Source organism: Brugia malayi (assembly GCF_000002995.4).
Source record: "Brugia malayi strain FR3 genome assembly, contig: Bm_v4_Chr1_scaffold_001, whole genome shotgun sequence".
In the NCBI taxonomy this organism is placed as follows: Eukaryota; Metazoa; Nematoda; class Chromadorea; order Rhabditida; family Onchocercidae; genus Brugia; species Brugia malayi.
Window position 1 is genome coordinate 9,713,709 of NW_025062475.1, and position 20,448 is coordinate 9,734,156.

General features: G+C 30.1%; 1 protein-coding gene across 1 annotated transcript; it reads right to left on the minus strand.

Moving 5' to 3' along the window:
- Positions 1-7,323: 7,323 nt before the first annotated feature.
- On the minus strand, positions 7,324-18,416 carry Bma-pitp-1 (Phosphatidylinositol transfer protein; the record flags this gene model as incomplete). Its single annotated transcript, XM_043077320.1, has 18 exons — positions 7,324-7,399; positions 7,566-7,838; positions 7,940-8,070; positions 8,234-8,449; positions 8,723-8,932; positions 9,079-9,193; positions 9,532-9,684; positions 9,986-10,148; positions 10,293-10,389; positions 10,603-10,725; positions 11,042-11,287; positions 12,815-13,042; positions 13,583-13,840; positions 14,162-14,320; positions 14,439-14,608; positions 14,816-15,019; positions 15,863-15,995; positions 18,339-18,416. The coding sequence occupies 18 exons, from the start codon at positions 18,414-18,416 to the stop codon at positions 7,324-7,326; spliced, it is 3,033 nt and encodes a 1,010-aa protein (XP_042933254.1).
- Positions 18,417-20,448: the final 2,032 nt, after the last annotated feature.

A 20,448-nucleotide genomic window follows, 5' to 3' on the forward strand; every position in this document is an offset into this window, starting at 1 on the left:
CAAGCATACAAGAATTCATCATGAATGAAAGAAATAAAACGTAAGTGAATAGTTCATATGCAGAATGTTCAAGTATAGATCTGTTAAGGAACTATTGGTAATGATTATATCAGTGAGAAACGACCAATGGATAAGGTTATATTGAGGTTGCATATTGTTGAAAAGGTAAACATTTATTGGATAACACGTAAAAATTGCTGCAAGAAGTACTTATACTCGAAGTTCACTTGATGTCTTAATAATTCCATCACAAAGATCTCAATACGAATAAATTAATGAATGTATTTGGTAAATAAAATCATTGGTGGATTAGTGGAACAGATTTTAAGATATATTTTCAGCAGTATCGAACAGCTATTTAGTTAAAGAAACTGAATTAGTTAAAGTTCCTTCATCGAGAAACAGCTTATATATGTCGCGAAATATTATCATATCGAAAAGTGCAAAGGTAAATTATTAATTCTTCAGACTTCCGTCAATGCAAGAATCAAAAAATAAACTTTACGAACTGATACGTACCGCATGCTTTACTGATAAATTCTTCATGCTTTACTGATAAATTCTTCATGCTTTTTATAAAATAACGACAATTGATTCAAAATTATTAATAACAGCTTGTTTCTAATGTTATGAGTTATCACTGATTTTTTTTCTAAATATTACAAAAGAAACTTAAATTCTGGGAGCTATTTAAAACACTTCTTTGTAATTCAAAAAAGAAGCAGTTCTGAAAAAAAAAAAAGGAATTAGACAGTAAGGACATAAAAGTAAAATAAATCACATATCCAATTAAATAACTTCTTACTTTCTCGATAGATTTTTAGATAAACATTTTAGTTTTTAAGCTTAATTTTTAAGTCATTCCTATTTTGATTGCTAATGGAAAAGTATAATTTATAAAAGCTTTAAATACAGATAACTGTTCCAAGAAACTAGCGTATGACAAATTAAATTTAGCACATCGTGAATTCATTAGTCGCTATTTTCTATGTTTAAAATTTGTTAGATAGCAATGTTCAATAGTTATAACGTTTAGTTCATTAGTCATCTCTATATAATCAGTTCATTTTGATTTTTTCCCATTCAGTATATATTTATTTTGTCTATTATATTTCAAATATGTCAGATTAAGATTTCAAATATGTCAGATATTTATTTTGTCTATTATATTTCAAATATGTCAGACATTCAGAACTGAATATTTCAATATTCCGATAAGACGAAGACAAGCAAAAAGTGAAAATAGATGGTTTATCAATTAAAATTTTTTTTTAAGATCAGATGATATCATATGTGACTAACATTTGCTATGGACACATTCAGAACTGAATATTTCAAATCTATATTGCTTTAAAATTTATTTTGTGTATCACTGTTACTAAAATGAAACAATATTAGCGTCTTTTTCAACTTCAAATATAATATTGATGTTTGAAAAAAAAGAACTATTTATTACTAGTTCAATAATTAAAAATGTCAACAAAATCTTGAAAAAACCGGAATTATTTTTCGAAGCTTTTCAAATCTTGAAGAATTTCATTTCATGATTAGTAATTTTTTTAATTTTTGAGCTAAATAAAAACTATTCTCTGAAGAAGAAAAAATATTCATCAATCCCAAAAAAGAGAAAACAATAAAGCAAAGATAACTGCAAGAAGCTCGCATGGGAATAATTCTTCTCTCATTGAACTATTTTCTACTTAATAATAATAAATATACCTTTTCAAGCAGGTATAAAAAATGAAAAGCTATGAAAAAAAAAAAAAGTTATTAACGAATTAGGTATTTGAGACAGTAAATTTTCTGGAAAAAAAGTTATTCTTGCAGGGTGCATGCAGAAAGTGAGTAATGCAACTGAAATAAACAATTCATAGCTAAAGAAAGCGAAACAAGCGATAATTACAGTGATCAAAGAGCTTTCATATGATCAATTAAGCAAAACACAAGCAAGAGAGAGTTTGCAAGATTAATCATCTCTTATTTAAATTTGCCAAGGATTGGGACTGCCAAGGATGCGGGATGTTATTTAATCATTTTGAACTTACTTACTGAAAAAGCGAAGCAAGTGATAATTTTTATTTGACGCCACGTTAATCGAACATCATTTTTTTCATACAACGAACGCCTTTCTGGTAATTACAGTAATAAGTCTTTGTGAAAATATTAACATCGGGATGTAAATCAAGTGATAAAATTTATCAGTCAAAACAGTGATTGATAAATTTTTTTGCATATAGTGAAGATGGCCGAACTATGGTCTAATCCTAATATAGCACTGAAACAATTTTCTTCGATATTAGGCTGCATTTACACTTCTTGGAAGAAAAATGCCTTTATCATTTGATTGTTTATTATTTTGATGGTTTTTAGGCCTACATTCTGAAGAGGACAGTTTTAGTTTAATTCTAGAAGATAATAAATAATATCATGGTTTCTGCATAATAAATTTTTAGAGTTGGAAGAACGGTTTTTGCTTCTAGGTTTAGTCCGTTCAAACTGAAATATTTGCGCTTACATGAGACCAATCTAATTTTTCATTAATTATTGCAGTTATTGGAATCACAAATTCTTAGGTAAGTAATAAGCTATTACGGAATTAGCTGTTTTTGTACTGATCCAAATTGTGCCGAATTTCTTCTGTTATATGTTTTCTGCTAGCATGGATATAATGAAGACACATATCGAAAAAAACTTTTTCAAAACTTTTTGAATTTGCTCGTTGGAGTATTTTGAAATAGTATTTGAAATATTTAGGTTTGTATATTTACACTATTCCCAACAAATTATATTTATTTACACTTGTAACTTGTAAAAATATATTTACACATGTAGAATTATGAATCTTGGTAATCTTGATTAGTTTCTTTGAACTTGGATGAAGAAGTGTCTTGGTTTTGTTTTTTCATTTCCTTTAAATGATTATAACAATTCGTCATATCTTGCATAATTAATTCTGCAATTGCTATCTTTTGTATAATTAAATGAAACGAAAGAACTTAGTAACAGTTCGAGATCAATAGTTTTTGTTAATGAATTCAAACTGTGCAGCCTTAGTCTTTTGACATGAAAATTGGTGAGATAAAGCCAGTAGCTAAACAAACGAAAAGTTAGCCAGAGTGTACAAATTAATTTTTTTTTCTTAATTTTGGAAAATTTTGGTAAAAAATTAAGAAAAGTATGTTTTTGTTTTTGGTCTCGATATACAAATAATGATCAAGGTTTAAACCTTGAACTGGTTGCGAAAAGTTGTTGTATTTTCCTTCTTGTATACTTATTTTTTTTCTGTTTGTGGTTTTTAGTGCTTTTATTTTATATGTCCAAATATTTCTTTGTAACCTTAGCATCCATAAAATCCCTCCCAAGTTTCTTCCTTACAAAGCCATTCATTATGGTATGGCTCGGTTGCGAGGAGTCTAGCTTGCTTCTATCTTTAATTACATTTATGTGTTATGTATCAATTCATTATTGTAATATTGTATAATTTTTAATGTTAATCTTTGGTTTAATAACCCAACTTTGAGGTTTGAATAATAAAGTATTTCACGAAGACTCCCACAGTACACGTACACAAAATGGAACCAGTACAAACTCGAGAATCTACCAGTATCGAGGATAAAAAAAAGTCAACCATCAAGAAAGGAAACCTACTTTGTTTAACAAGAAAGCAGCGCAGTAAGAAAGAAATTCTAAATTTGCTTTTACAGATGTATATTTAGGGATAGCAAATATTTTTTGGAAATTAAGGGTTTGTTTTAAAAATTATTCCCATGAAATCATTTTTTATTTGTTTGCTCCTTTTTTTTGGTTTTAATAATAATGTTTCTAATTTTGATCCTTTTTCTTTTATTTTCCTTTTATCGTGGTTCCCTCCTAAGAAATAACTGGTAAGAAATTTAATGCAGAATGTTCAAAATTGATTTTGCTTCATTGTTTTTCGACAAATATGATTGTTCTGGAGTAGGAAATCAAAAAAAAAGAAAAGAAAAAAATGAGACAAACATAGATAAGGATGGAGTAGAAGCAATACTATGTTGCTAGAATCGATCCTACTGCGGTAAATATGAGCGAAAAGAAATTTTTGGAATGGTCGTTACTAGCAAAGTAAAATTACTTATGTTAAAAAATTATTAAACGTTATCAAAAAAAAAAAAAATCAAAATATTGAAAAAGCTTTCTTTTGTGCAAGTTTTTTTGAGAGAGAATCATGTCTCTAAAATTTCTTAAAATAATTTTTTTTTTTTAAAAAGACTAAATTTCTCTATGCGAAACCAAATTTTGATGCAATCACAGGTAATCATACCTCGAGACAGCTGTCACAAATTTCGAGTACCGCGAACTTTAAATTAAAGTAATGATTTTATGCGAAAAACTAACTATCCAAATTGTATTATATCTAAATAAGTGTTAATGTAAACAATATTATGAATCATTTAATTAATCTATTTCCTTATTAAGCCATTTTCTCATCCCTTTTTTGTTTATTTTGATTTAATTAACGCATCAGATATTTCATAGTACAGTTTTTTTCACCTACCAATTCCTGTATTTGAGAGGATCTATCAAATTTTGTAAACCACTTCCATCTTGACATATATATATTCTCTTGTATGAGAGATTACTTACTATAAATGTGAAGAAATGAGGAATCCTCATTTTTTCGACCCCAGTAATTACTTCCTATCCTGTTAAATCTGTCAAAATTTAAGCCAAAGCATTTCGGTGTTATTCCACACTACTGCTACCACATCAAGCCATAATCCACGAGTGAAAAACCTCTCCAAAAGAATCAAACTTTCGACTGCCCAAATTCGCCACAACAGTAGCCAGTCCAGCACACTGACAATGTAGCATTATAGGAAAGTTTGAAGATAAAACTGCTGAAAGAAATTACAAACATAGTGAATCTCACAAATACTGAGCTAAACTTCCAAGACTTAATGGCATAGCTATTTCTACTGAAACAATAAACAATGAAAGCGACAAAAAATGAAATATGCAATCCTCCTTCGGCCATCCGATACAAAGATTACCATACAGACTGGGCAAAAGCTCAGATCAGTAGTTCAAATACAAGAATTCACGCTTTTTTCATTTCTTCCTGTGTAATCTTTTTTACTTTTTCTTTTCGGTAGTTTAGTTTTGGTGATTTCTGTAGTTTTTGTTCAATATTTCTGTTTCATTTATTTGCTTTTCTTGAGTTTTAATACCAATAATTTTTCTCCAATGTTAGTTTTTTTTTTCTTTTGTTGCAATCCTTTTCCAATTTTGTTAAGTATGAGAGATAATTAGGGAATTTAATGTAGAATGTTATAAATTGGTCGTGCTTTGTATTTGGAGTTTTCTACACCAGAACACAGAACATATTGTCCTGATGTAGGGAACTAGCAAAAGTAAGATAAGAATAGATAAAAATGAAGTTAAAGTTAGCAAAAACGTTGCTCCTCTGAGATCTATTATGAAACTGTTTAAAATGATTCACACAACTGATAGAAGTAAATTTACTTATGTTAAAAAAATATCAATCGGTTAGTGCTTTTTACGACTTTCTTTGGTGCAAATTATGCAAAAAAAAAGGAAATGATCCTCCTGAAATTTTGATTTTTCTTACAAAAAGCATTAATAAAATTCCATCTCAGCAAAAGACTAAATTCTTTCATTGATGTAATCACAAAATGTGAGAGCAGTTGCTAATCTCGTAAGCCGACAATATAGCATTATAGATAGGTTGGGAATACAATGGATTTCACAAATTTTGAATTTATATCAGTTATTTTACAGTTTTTAATTCTAGCTGTTTTGTTGATTATCACATAAAAGAGAAGTAAGACGATTTTATTGAAGCACTTTTATATATTACAGCTTGAATTTGTCGATCAGTTCAGTGTAGATTTTTTTATAGAAGTCTTAATTGTAGGATGATCAAAAATATGCAAATGATATGATATTAAAGATGAACAGGAATGAAACGAAGGAGATACAATTACATCAAATTTTGTCTTCGTCATGGAACCCATCATGAAGTCCAGAAAGTGCTTCTAATGTTTTTGTTGTTTGTGACATTATGGCATAATGAATCGTCATTTATGCGTTGAATACCAGTCTTCAATTATAATCGGCAATAAGCGAAATAATTATTAGTTAAATATACTAATTCGAATCAGTTGTTCAAATGAGCAGATCAGTTCAGGTGTAAGACTGTCACAAAGGATGAGAGATATTATTTCTACTATCTCAATGCAAATGAAAGGACTGAATCATGTCCAGTTAATATGTGATAGAGTAGCTACTGTAAATCAGTTTTTTCATTAGGACTTGAGAAATTCGAACGCTTAAAATTAGAACCATTTATTTGGTTTCTTATCTTTTTGTTTCTCTTGTATTGATCTTCAATTAGACCAAAGTAAAACATCGTGTAGTCTTCAAAGAAAGATTTCACGTATAGGAGGAAGGAATTTATGACTTTTTCATCTTTAGGTCAACAAAAACTTCGGGACTTGTAATAGTGTAGGCATATTCCTTTTACGTCTACTATGCCATTATTTCCTGCCGTAACTCGATTTCCTGTCTGTTGTATAACAATGCCAAAGAGCTTCATGTCCATTGCATCCATTTTAATGCTTAAATTTTCATATGTTATTTTAATCCACTGTGCTGGTTTCTACTCATTCTTAGTCATCGTAACTTCTCAACTGGAACTTTTGTATGGATTGGTCAGGTATACTTACATTCTCCCGAGATTTGAATGGTCCAAGATTAGTAAATTGATTACTCTCGTGTCTTATAATTCACATCCACTTCCATATTCCAACAGATTGCAAAACTTCTAGTAGTGAACTTGTCTAGAAAATCCGAAGAAATCCCACGCAGAAAAATCCTCCTTTGTTAAATAATCATTACTTTTTCCAAAGCTTTCTTGTTATGCTTTGACTCTTTTGAACAATAGTCATTTCATTTGCTTATTATTCGAATGTGGACGATATACTGACTGGTGTTTGGCAAAAAAGTAAATATTTTTTTTTTTTTTTCATTATTTACACGACAAAATTTTACTGCAAGTCAATCAATACTGCCATTATTGAAACACAACCTTTCTCATGTCTTGTTTTATTTTTTGCTACTCTTACCAAGTAGGCAACAAAATTTCACCATTTCTAATAACCGTAAGGACCTCACTAAAGTTAAGATTCGGAAAATATATAACAGTTTAAACAACAATACACACTGTACAACAATAATAATAGTTAGCTAATATCTTAACAGAGTGTTAGATTGAGATCGCAAATGAACGAACATGTTTAAACATTTAATTGATATATATTTTTTTTATAGCAACCTGCTCTTTTCGGATAACTGTCGCCCACTTCGGGGGTTGAATGAATTTGTACGTCGTATCAAATTTCTGCAAAATTATATTTTTGATAAAATAATCAAATGTTTCTCTATAGTAAGAGTTATTTGAAGAGTTATAAAAGAAATTTCTAGTAAGAGTTATAAAAGAAATTTCCAGTAAATTTTTGGTAATATTTAATAAAAAATTTTTAGTAAAAAAAAAATTATTTTCAAACCTGCGATTGAGAATGTTAGATGAATTTGTTTGAGGGAAAATTAACGATGAATCAAATGGTTTTGCGAAGTCGTATAATCCTTCGTTGAGATCCTTCAAATGCGAAGCATAACAATTGATATTTGTACATCCTCGTTTCCCCCCAGTTACCGAAAATATTCGATTCGGTTTCACTCCTGCACTACTATAAACCGATACATCTTTACTGCTTCCGTAAGCTGCAGTAATGAATAAACCCATCTCCAAATAGTTTTTCAAATGAAGCACTTTCTGCCTAGAAATGAAAATTTGTAGAATTAATGTAAATGGTCATCATTAGTTTGAAAATCCAACTTTATAATTTTTCATAAACGATTCAAAAACTAAAAAAATGACCTGAGAGGATCTGTCGAAAATGATGGAGTAAAAATGAGGAGACCATGAGGAAAGTTATGAAGTGCAAGCCACAAAGCTACAACTTTATGTTGCATGTCAGGTCTGGCAGTGATATAGATAATGGTGTAGCCCTGAAACACATTTCCAAAAATCTGAACTTCAACACAATTGCTTGGTCCTAAGAGAACAGCACACTGACTTTTGTCACCGTTTATTATTTAATCAATCAATTATCTATCTCGAAACTTTCAATATTTTTCTTTTCGATGAATGAAAGGAAAAAAAGTGACCAACCAAATCATGCCAATATCGTACCACATCAACAACTCCTGGTCGAACTCGTGGATCACGTCCCGTAACCGATACTGAAGCAGTAAGTGATCCATCAACACTAAACACTACGAATTGTTCTCCGACTGGTGCCACAGCAACATACAAATCCAGAAAAGAATGATCTCCATGCACAATTAATTTCACATAGTGTATTCCAACTGACAATCGCTTTTTAAGCTGCAATAACACATTAAATTTAACTGTTCAACTAAATTTGATCATTTTTTCATTTTTCACCTATTCTATAGCAATAAGTTGCAAAGTTCATGGAACTAGCAAAAATAGTGCAAATAGAAATTAATATATGCCTCTGATTGTTGGGAATTTCACTGCTAACTTAAAAAACCGTCGATAAATTAGAGCAGTGCAATTAGAGTTAAAATTAAAGCAGTTCTTCTATTTATGCAGACGGTGAAGAAAAAAAAAAGGATAATATGATCGTAAAAAAACCTCAAATGTAATTTTGCCATGGGAATCAGTAATATCTGTTTTAACTAACTGCCAATCACCTCCTGTGGGCCGTATATAAACGGAAATATTCTCACGGCTTAAAGCAACTAAGTCCATTGGTCCATAACAAAACCGTGCATGGATAACTTGCTCAGTTCCTTCTACGCAAATTACGTCATTACCGCTGAAACTCGGTGCCAAATTAGCAATCTGCAAGCAAATCAGTACTCCATTTATTCCCTTTCTTCTATGTTAATAATTTAGCCTTTAAACTAAGTTCGAAACAAATTAAGAATATAAGACTTTATTAATAAAAAAAATCTACATATTGAAGACCAAAAATTTGCATTACTTGCCTTATATTTAGTTCTTTTCTTGTTCCATATTGCAGGACCAAGCTTAATTTCTGATGGAATTTTTGTAATGCTAGCCAAATTTATCGGACGCACACCTTCGCACTGTAAAAATCGCCTGAAAACATTACCCGTTTTGATAATCATATAAGCACTAATGAATTTAGAATTATTTCGGTATGAGAATACTTCAACAACTTCATATTTCAAACTATAATCTTCTTCCTATCGATTGTTAAAAATGCAACCTACTCCAAAATATAGGGCTCTTATGGTTAACTTCGTTTTTCTGAAACAATCTCCATGACACGAAATACCAGTATATAGAGAAAAACTTACGATATCAACTGGACGTTATCTCAGAATGCAAACTGTTTTTCTTTTTTTTCCTAACTGCACATGCAAATATAATCTTATTTTAAAACGAAAGTTTCGAGGTCAAAAAATTAAACCAACTTGAGGATAAAAGCAGCTACATCATCACTTTCCCAATACGAAGCATGGAGAACATTGGGAAGAGCTGATGACGGCAAAGTAATCATAGCGTGCGGAGAATGCAGTATGTGATCAATACGATGGTTACCCCAAAGTAATGATGAATCAAGTATACTATAAGAGAGAAGTCCTTTAAAAGGCTTGCGATTTCAAAAAAAAAGAAAGAAACACAAAATAAAAAGTAAAATACCACCAAATGTGTAACATTTCGAATTTTTCATGATTTTTCGAGAACATCTCACTATTTAGGAAATATTATTTAAATATATTATATATTAGCATGTAGTTTGTTAGGAGAATACTCACATTATTTATAACCCACTCCCACACTAAATACGCACACTGGTTATGGGTTTAATCGATTTTATACTGCTTCCCTCACATTATCACTTTCGGAGGTATATCAATCATTTACCCATCATTATTCTCAACAGCATCAGCAGTACCACTGTAACGAGGCATGTCGACGGGTAAAAGCATCGCAAGCTGAGGATTTAATACTGGTTCCAGCCGGGCACCACATGCATCTATCGAGTAGTAGATGTTGAATAATTGATTGCATTCCAGTGGTTCAGCTTCTACAAAATTTCTTTTTGTTTCTAAATTTCTTTTAAACTAAAAGAAAATTTTAATTTGAAGCAATTTTTAGCGCAAGCAATTAATTTTTGAAAGCTTTAATAAAATCAGCGTAATAACATATATAGAAACAGAAAAACATGTACCGTAGCCGTGAAATTTCCGATGAATCAAAACAAAAGCCAAGGGACAACCAAGAAGGAATGTCATGCTCGGGTGGAAAACCAGAGATTCTTGCACTTCCTGTAATAAATTTGCTTCAATTAAAGTAAAAACTTCAGAAAATATATCGATTAACAACAGAGTGCTATGCATGCAATTACTAGATACCAACCCCATTTATTCCCATCTTTGTCTTCAGCATAAAATCTAACACAAATTTAACGGAAATCTGGATTTAAAAGAGAAAAGTAATTTGAAAGTCAGTTACTTAAAACAAAGCCAGAATGGAGTTACATCGTTTGAAGAAGTTTCTGAATTAGGTGTTGATTGAGGACAATTTCTGAATTTCATGGTCAATGGCACCGATGAATTTCGCTGTAACTTATTTACATTTGTCATCCACGCATTTTCTCCAAACTGCAAATTGAAAAAAACAAGATATCCGATAAAAAAGAAGTATCGCATATTTTTCAAAGAAAATTTAAGCGACCAAATTTGCAAAATACTACATCCAATCAACGGATCTGTAGAATAATGACCAGTGACAAGAAATATGATAGTATTCTGACAATCGTTTCTCGAAGCTTGTAGGAATATGTGACGGTATACAGCAGTACTTTTTTCACATTGCACTGGGATATTTTTACACTTTTTTCTAGGCTGCAATAGTACGATGTTTGATAAAATTTGATAAAACCTTAGTGATATCAAGTGCTAACAAAAATTCAATCACCTCTTGTCTGTTTTCGTTTGCAATAATATGAGACTTAGTGGAAAGATTACTGGAATGTCGAGAAACAATTTGATGTGATTGTTGCATATGGCAGTGATTTGCGGAACGTTTTAAACATTCATGCAGCAAAATTCCACCCAAGTAATCACCCACGGCAAATATTTCGCCGTTAAAATTTCGTCCAGCATTGGAATGCATAAATTGATTATATGCTTCATTAGCCCGGCGTAACGTATTCCGAACAGCCTAAAAACGTGCTTAATTTTAAGTTTAAATATAAAGTTTATGTACAACTTAACCAATATAATATTCTAATGTTGTTAATTCTATCCTTACGCTAATACAGAAATAATTTTTTTTAAGCGAAGCTAGCCATATTTTCTTTATCAATTTCTCACAAATAAAAATTAAAACATGTTTCAGGCTTTCAATCACTACAACATTCAATTTACTAGAAATATTACCAAAAAAGCACAACACTAATTATTAACAGTTCAAGACTAAAACAACTTGAAAATCATAATGTTGTGCGAAAATCTTGTTCAAATTATTCTGATCTCCAAGCAACAGTTTTTTTATGTTTTATCATTTTAATAATATTCCATTTAATATCAAAATACTGCTGCTTATGCATTCTATCACTAGATTTCAAATTTTCATTATTATTCTTCCAGATATTATTCGCATCAAGATATAATGGAACTAGTGTGTCATTAAAATCATTCATCAATCAAAACCATAATTCCATTATCCTATTTTTTTTTCATCCCATTTCACATGCAATTTTCATCGCTGTCTATATATTATGGGAATTGCAAAAATTGCAAAAAAAAAAGAATGTCGGAAAGAAATATTTTGTGCTAAATTTTGAATTTTTGAACAGGTACAAAATACATGTTCACATGCATATATTAAATCGTACAGCAGCCTTATCTCAAGCTCTTTGATATGCATTATCAGCCAAGTGTGCAATAGTCTGTATAATTGCTAAAAACTGTGCTATCATTGGTATTGTGTTAAAATTGAATAGTATTATTTAGATAAGAGGAATCCTTCCCCATATAATTTCCAATCTACCATAGCAAGGCTGATTGAATTTAAATAAAAAATTTTGCGGAAGTTCAAATTCGAATTCAGTACAAAGATTGACAACAATTTTTTCTTCATAAATCAATGATGAAGATTACCTAATCATTGAAGGTATGAAAACTATTTTCGTCAATCTCTTGAATTTATGCACTGATTATCCCATAATGTTTTCATTTTAATCCCTGATTACATTTTATATTTATCTCGTTCATATCTCACTTATGAGCTATCTGCTCATTTCTATACAATATCTTTCTTTTCTCAATAGTTTCAGTTCAGAACTTTCAAAATTAAATTATTCTAGCAAAATCATCGTATTGATTCTTGCTTTTTTGCTTCCTTTTAAAGAAGTTAAAGAAATAATAAAGAAAAAAAGCACGCTTAGGTATCATAAAAAAAAAAAAAAAAACAGTTTGGAGTATATTAATTGAAGATGTACAACTCTGACTTCTATGTCTCATTATTAAGTCCTCATTTTCGAATGTTTATAAAAACAAACAAAAGCAGTACACTTCTCTCTATCTACTTTCAATGCTAAAGTATCATTTAATATTTTTGCAATAAAGAACACTAAAAAAGTCACCATTTTTAAATGAATATGTATACATCAAGCATATAAACGATTACACAAGATCACCTATATCGATAAGTGCTCTTATTGTATTGTACGATTAGGAAACAAACCTCAAAATAATATTGCGATGAAGAAAGAAGTAATGCCAGTGATGGATGAACAAGACCGTATGTAGGCGTAATTGAGATCAAATGTAAGGCTGTATCGGTGAATTCTTGACCACATGATACTTGTAAAAAATGAACATGTCCTTTCAGATGCTCATAATCTGTTGAGATCTGTTTTTCCATTGTTAAACGCAAAGAATTCGGATCTGATACATTTTGATCGGTTGAAACCTAGTAAAAAAAAAAGGCAAAATGATACCCATACATTACCATCGAAGTAGAAACATAATCTTTTTATATCATTCGTAAGGATGGTAATGCTTTGATTATCTCAAAATCAGTCATCGGAATCACATTCAAATTTAAGTTTTCTTAAATTCAATCAAACAGTATTGAATAAAGAATAGTTGGTTATTTCCGGTATACAGAGTTTTAAAATCAACGAATCGACTTCAGTAATAATTATATCAAGAATTCAAAGGGTGCTCTCATGTTTCTCTAACAAAACAAACACTGTTGTTTGAAGAGTAAGATGTGTTTCACACATATCTATAGAATTTGAAAAGAATATAATATATTTCAGTGAGCAGACTATTTATAACAAACTATTCTTATTAATTCTGACAAATAAATCAGATTATTCAACATTCTTTGAATAAAATTAAGAATCTAAACTTGATATACTCAATTTTATTTATAATTTTAACACTTTTCAGCTAGCAAACAGTGAATTTAAAATTAGTCTCTAAAAATTTTATTCAAAAAACTCACATCTGAGAAAATATCACCGTAAAACACTATCACAAGCAAGGAAGCATCAGATGTGGTGTTAGCTGCCACCTTCACATCTTGTTCAAGTCTAGGTGATAACAGTGTTTCGTGACCACTATGAAGCGATATCTCTGAACTCCATTTTATCAGCGACTGAGAATCCTCTATCATAGGATTACCATCCACACAATCGAAATAAATCGACGAAGAAACAGAAATGGACGATCGCGACATTAATTTGGATAAATGTTCTGCTGCCTGAAAATATAGATGGAAAACTTTTTTTTTTTTCAAATAGATAAAACTTACTAAGTTTTTAATATGTCACAGCAAATCAATGAAAAAGCTGAAAGTGTGCAGTGGTACACGCAATCCCTTACAAATGACAGATTCCAAATGATGATACCATGACATTAAACCATCCTGATTAAATTTTTGATCAATCCTTAGATATCGTTCAGGAATTCCACTCTTCACTTCCTCTTCATGGCACATATTCTCAATACGACAAGTAATTAATTTCCGTAAAGTAGACTAAAATTCTGACCCAAAATTGAAACCCTTGAAAAAGACTATTACATCTCGCTCCAATTCGCGTACATCCTCAAGTGTAAGATCATGCCATTCATCTTGCCATACCCACGCTTGCTTATGAGCCCTTAGCATTGTATTACGCAATGCATGATTATGTATCCAACGTTCCGCGCGAGTCTGCAAACCCCAAAATCGAAATTCAACCTGAAATATCCTTTAATGCGATAATTCATTTGATAAAACAAAGTTCTACACGTCCTGTCAAATTAAATTCCACATTCCTCTTTCTATTGGAAATAATGATTTCTGATGGGAAACGTACTCTGCAAAGTTTATAGGCACACATAATAGGTTTTCCATTTTTGATGCAGTCATCAATCCAATTTTCTTTCAGCGGCCCGCGACCAGTCTTTATACTATGATATAATTTCGGATCTTCATCAGGAACATAATCATACGATGATAACGCATCATTCACAAAATCCATTACATCTACAACGTGAAACTTACATCTCCAACTTTTTTCTAAACATTTTTAAATTAAAAAACGATGGATTTTACGCCTAAAACTGATTTCATAAACCAAAACGATTTAAAAGAATACTTACACACTTATACAACTGACACAACCAATTTTTCGAATTGAAATAATTCGCTAAATCAAAAATTAGAAAAAATATTGTTTTTCAAAAAATTTACCAACAATTCGATTTTTCAATTCATCACCGGTAAGCTCGAAAACATTTTCTTGATTACCAGCATCATTGTAATATTTCGTCTCCACTTCAATATTGAAACGATCCAAAAATGGAGATGAATAACGTGTTTTCGTATGAGGATATGCATTCCAGGCCTCTTCATGTGCTTCCAGTGCATTTGTTGGTAGTACGCTGCGTAACCAGACTAACCATAAAAAAAGAATTTATGAAATAATTCGTGGACATTTGCTTCATTATTTTATTTAATGCATCAAATATCTCCAGCATATCTTTATACATATAAGATTTTTTCAGAAAAAAAAAAATTTAATATCCGATGCAATTTTAATCGCTATAATTTTAACAAAATCGCTATGTTGAGACGACACACAAATAATGTTTTGTATTTGATCAGTTTTACACTATCATATTTATGACCTTTAAAATATAACCGTATCCTGTTCGCAGAAAAAAAAAAGGAATGTATAAACGCTCATTTTATATTTCCTTTATAATTTAAATTTTGAATTTTGAATTTTTTTTCTAATTTTTTTGTTTAATCTTAATAAAAAAAATTCATTACTTAATCTTGAACAATTGATCAATCTACTGATTTCTCATTCTTAAAATAGGCTACCAATTTGTCTTTGACTCAACAAAAAGGAATGTGTGGAAAAAGGAACACAAAAGCAGAAAGGAAAAGTGCATGAGCAATTTGTTCGACTACATTGCTGTCAAAATTTCTAACATTTCTGGACATCATAAAGAATGGAAGAAAATTAAATATGACAACAGCTCTTAGAAAAAGAAAGTGAGGAAGACGATGTTCAATTCGTGTTTTCTTCAAAAAATTGTTCCATGGAATTAACGAAGGTACGGTGCTACTAAAGTAATTTGCTTTTGTTCTATTTATGGAAAAGTAACATTGTAAACTTGTAGTAGCTGATTATAACAACTAAAGCATATTTTCTTGGTACATACAAAAAATGTAATAGCATTATGCCATCACTTTTTATGAAATTCATCCATTGAAGTACAAAATACTTACCTGGGATTTTATTGCCGATATGATAAATTTTAAATGTGTATTGACCAGATCCACCTGGACCATCGCTGTACGGTTTGTTAGTGATAATTTCTACACCACTACCTTCGCCCGAACTTTCTTGTCGACTTTTTTTCTGCAATTTGTAATTCCTTTAAAGAATAAATGAATCAAGTTTAATTATCAATTATTCTAGAAAGAATTATTTGTTTCGTCATTATCTCTTCCTTTTCTAGAATGAAATTTAATTCTAATTCTGGACTTTTACATTAGGCGTACATACTTCATTTTTTCAAATTAAGGTTTCAGTGATGCTGAAAAAAATTCTTTGTCCCTTTCACCTCGAAATTTCTTCCAAAATTTTGCTTTTTCAATATTGAGAAAATGCCCTTTACTATATTTAGATCATTAGTATTTTTAGAATTTAGATCGATATTTTTCTAACATTTGCTATCCAGAAATACATCAAAAATTTTCTTCAATTTTCATATTTATTTTCTATGCTCAATCTCCCACTCTTCCTTCGATGTTTTCCTATTTTCAGGATGTCAATTACTGAAGAGAGTTATGCCATAATGTAAATCCAAACATCTACTTCACACATACTTATTAGTATTTCAGTGTAACGACTAACCAACCATTAACGAAAATGATTTTTACTTTAATACACGAATTGAAGCTTTTATCAATTCAACTTGAATATTTCCTTTAAATTTATGAACTGACTGCCGGAATTTATCAGAATCATTTAGCACTGGTTAATCCATAAAAGTCAACAGATGGTATTTATGACTCAAATATTCCTTTAAATCAATTCATGAAAACAAATATTGATTTCTTTTTTTCATTAACAACATTTAAACAACTTATATTCTGCTCATATTATTAACTTATACTTCCAGAAAGGAATATTTTCTCAAAATTTTTGGAAATATTATTTCCAAACCTGCCCATCATTCGCCATTGATTTACTTCATTTAATAAACCATTAAATTTCACTACATTGACAATCTTTACATCCAAAACAAGTCCTACGCAGTGGGGAAATTAATTGCCAGTCTATTATTAAAAAAGTGGGCATTAAAATATCATAACTTTTATAGATCTCAATATTCCAATTATTGCAGTCATATTAAACTACGAATATACAGTTTCCAACTTTCGATAATACAAGCAACTTCATGAAAATAAGACGGAAAGCCATCATTTGAAAGCAATATAATTACTAACTTCATAAATCTGAAGAAAAATTGCAGTGTGAACCCAAGCATGCATTGAAATGTGCTAAGCAATTTGCTTCTCTTTAATTTAACAATCTACAAATTATCATCAAAAGAATTCTAACAATAAAAAATGGGAAATTTACCATACCTTCCGTCTTGAAATTGCCCCTGATGCTTCCAATACTTTGTACCAAAAGACAGAAAACGGAAAAGACCGATATCTTTGGGAAGATTAAAAAATAATCGATAACATCCGTTATACAAAAACTACTGACAAAGAGAAAGTCCTACTTGATAAAGTGATTATTTAAACTTTTGGTAATTAACAATAAAATCATGTGCAGATCAATAAAAAGAAATATCTTATTTTTTTTGGAAAAAAAAATATAAGGACTAATAAATTTCATTGCGAAAATTTAATATTGACAAAATTATAAAGAAAAAAGAATTATATTTTTCTTGGGAATAAAATTTATGACATTTCATTTAATGAATATATCAGAATCAACTGTTAGATATTTTCGATAAACAACTCTCTACTTCGATGAGAAAATTTCAGAAAATAATTTGATTAAAATGAATCATTTGAGAATAGTTAGATATACATATATATGCAAATTCATCAGTGCTATGCAGCATAGATATGGATTTCAATTAAGACATTTCATGAGATAGCATATTCAATAAATAAACCATTTAATTCTCATTCAAATAAATCTATCACTCTTCTTGATTGAAAAATATTATTGTATACAGATTTCGCGAAAAAAAATGTCCAAAAATTATTATACAATTAGCAGTATGAGAAAAAACTTCATCGTCACTAAAATTTTTCATTTTTGTAGTTCAAAAACTTTAATGTATTTAAAAGCAGTGAAATGTCACACATATGAGAAAAGAAAAATGAAAAAATCTTTTTGCAAACAAGACTTCAATATTTGAAAGTTGCAAATTTTTGCAAAATTTATCAAACTTTCTGAAAAAACAGAAATCATTTTGCAAATGTGTCAATTTTCTCCCACAATGAATGGTGCACATTTAATGCACAATAACTGACACGAGCATAACTGACACACATTCCGTATCATAAGTAACATTTAAACAATAAAATCTATGCTTGAAAAGAAGACAGAATTCCTGAATCCTTCTCCTCCCAAAAAAAAAAGTATCTTAACGTTCCTTCCCATTCATTTCCGCTCTCTCATATCTACATCTCGAACAAGAAAGAAACAAACCAAATTTACCTAAACACAAACCTGAATCATATAAAGTTGAGCGATACGATATTCGTTGACAGTAAGAGGTAACAGAATACGATATTCCTTTATCAACATTGCTTTGGTAGTAAGTAACTGTAGTGATAATAGTAGTAGTAGTAGTAGTAGTAATAGTAGTGATAGAAGTAGTAATATTAGTAACAGAAGTAGAAATAAATCAGAAAAATCTTTTTTTTCAGAAAATCAAACAAATAATTGGCAGAATTGTCCCAATTTAATCATTCAAAATCGCTAGCTGCAAATTTCGTTTTGTTTTTCATTTATCTTCTTTCTTTTTTTTTTTTTTTTTATTAAGAAATACTTTAATTATTTTCATCTATTAATTGATTTTTTAGTAATTAATTTTGAAACGATTTATGACAAAAACATGAAATTCTAGTAATATTAATCATTCGCACATCATCATATCAGTTCTCAGCAAGAAGGAGAAATGAAGTGGTAATTAAACAACCATAAGGAGGGGGACTGAAGTGATAAGCGGAAGAAAGATGGAGAAGGAAGGGGAAAAGAAGGAGTGGAAAGACGAAGAAAGGGAATGCTTAGAAAGAGAAAGGACAGAGGGGAAAAAAGCAAATTATATATTTTATAATTTGTGGGGTAAATATATTATATTGGATCAAGAACCATCAAAAAATGATGAATGACTGATTGTGTTGCACAGAAATATGGATGGAACCACGCGGAAGAGTGAGAGGGAATGAGGAGGGAGAAAGACAAATATTCATGTGAACCTTAGCTTTTAAGGCCTTTCTAGCTGCATTTCATCATCGATATTCTCTTACTCTTCTTAGGCATTTCTTCCTACAATATTTTCTCTTCCATCCTTTTTCCTTCACCAACCGACAATTTCCTCTCCTTTTCTCTTTGCTCTTCCATCTGAATTTCAATACCTGAAAGTATTTTTTTTTTTCTTTTTACTTAGCATATTTTCAGGCTTATTCCTCTCCTTTTTTACCCAAATAGTTTATAGGTAACTTTTTTCCCACTATAACTTAAGGTTAAGGCAAAATTTTGAAAAAGAATAGAAAGGGAAACATCTACTGCAAAACTAGTAATTAAAAAGGAAAATTAAAAGCTGAAATTTTCTCCTTCATCCATTTCAAAGTTTGTCCGAATATTTTCCCTGTTCAATTCCGGTCCTTCCATTATTAACTGTTGCATCAATGAGGAGATGAGTTTGCTTCGAAAAATATGTAAACTATAGAGGTGAAATGCTGAGAAAGAAGACATCCATATTTTCGTTTTTATCATCCTTTCAGCTTTCTAATTTGTTCCTTTAAAACTTCGTTAATAAGGATAGGATAAAAGGAATCAAAAAAGAGAGAGGAAAAAAAAAAAAAAAAAAGGATCTAAAGAGGGAGAACATAACACGGCATGCTGCAAAAATAACTGTTGAAAAGTTATGACATCACATGAAGTAAAAAAAGAAAATGTATTTTACATAAACAAAATACGGTATTTATGATCGAAATGTATCATCCGCCCCATTCACATTATATAACTGTAACAGAAATAAATCACTGGACAAGAAATAGGGAAAATAATATTTTCTCTCTTTCTCCCATTTTCAAAATTTTAAACTAACAATCCTTATTTCAATTTCTTTCAATTCATTTTATACCACAAACTGTTTGCAGGTTTTATGCTGAAATAAAAAAAAAATGCAATATGAATCTGTATTAACTGTTTACAAATTTTTAATTTCTGATAATTCTTGTGATTATATTTTAGCCAAAATAAGAAACTGCGGTTTTTAGCGTATTTTATTATATTTTAATTTAGGATAGATATACACACACATATATATATTTCAATGATCAGCCATAAATTATGAAGGAATTTCCTGGCAACTCAATCATTTTGATGTAAATTTAGATAAAATTAAATGAACCAAGTAATAACAGTTGAATAAATTGCAGAAGAAAAAAGAGAGGAAAGAATGAGTAAGGGAAAATAGGAAGTGGGAATTACATTGGCGGTCATTCTCTCCATCTATTCATTTGACTGTTTATGGAAATTCAAGGAGGAATAGGTCAGTTTCTTATCAATATTCCAAGGCTCTATTTCATTCCTCGTCTATCAGGCATTC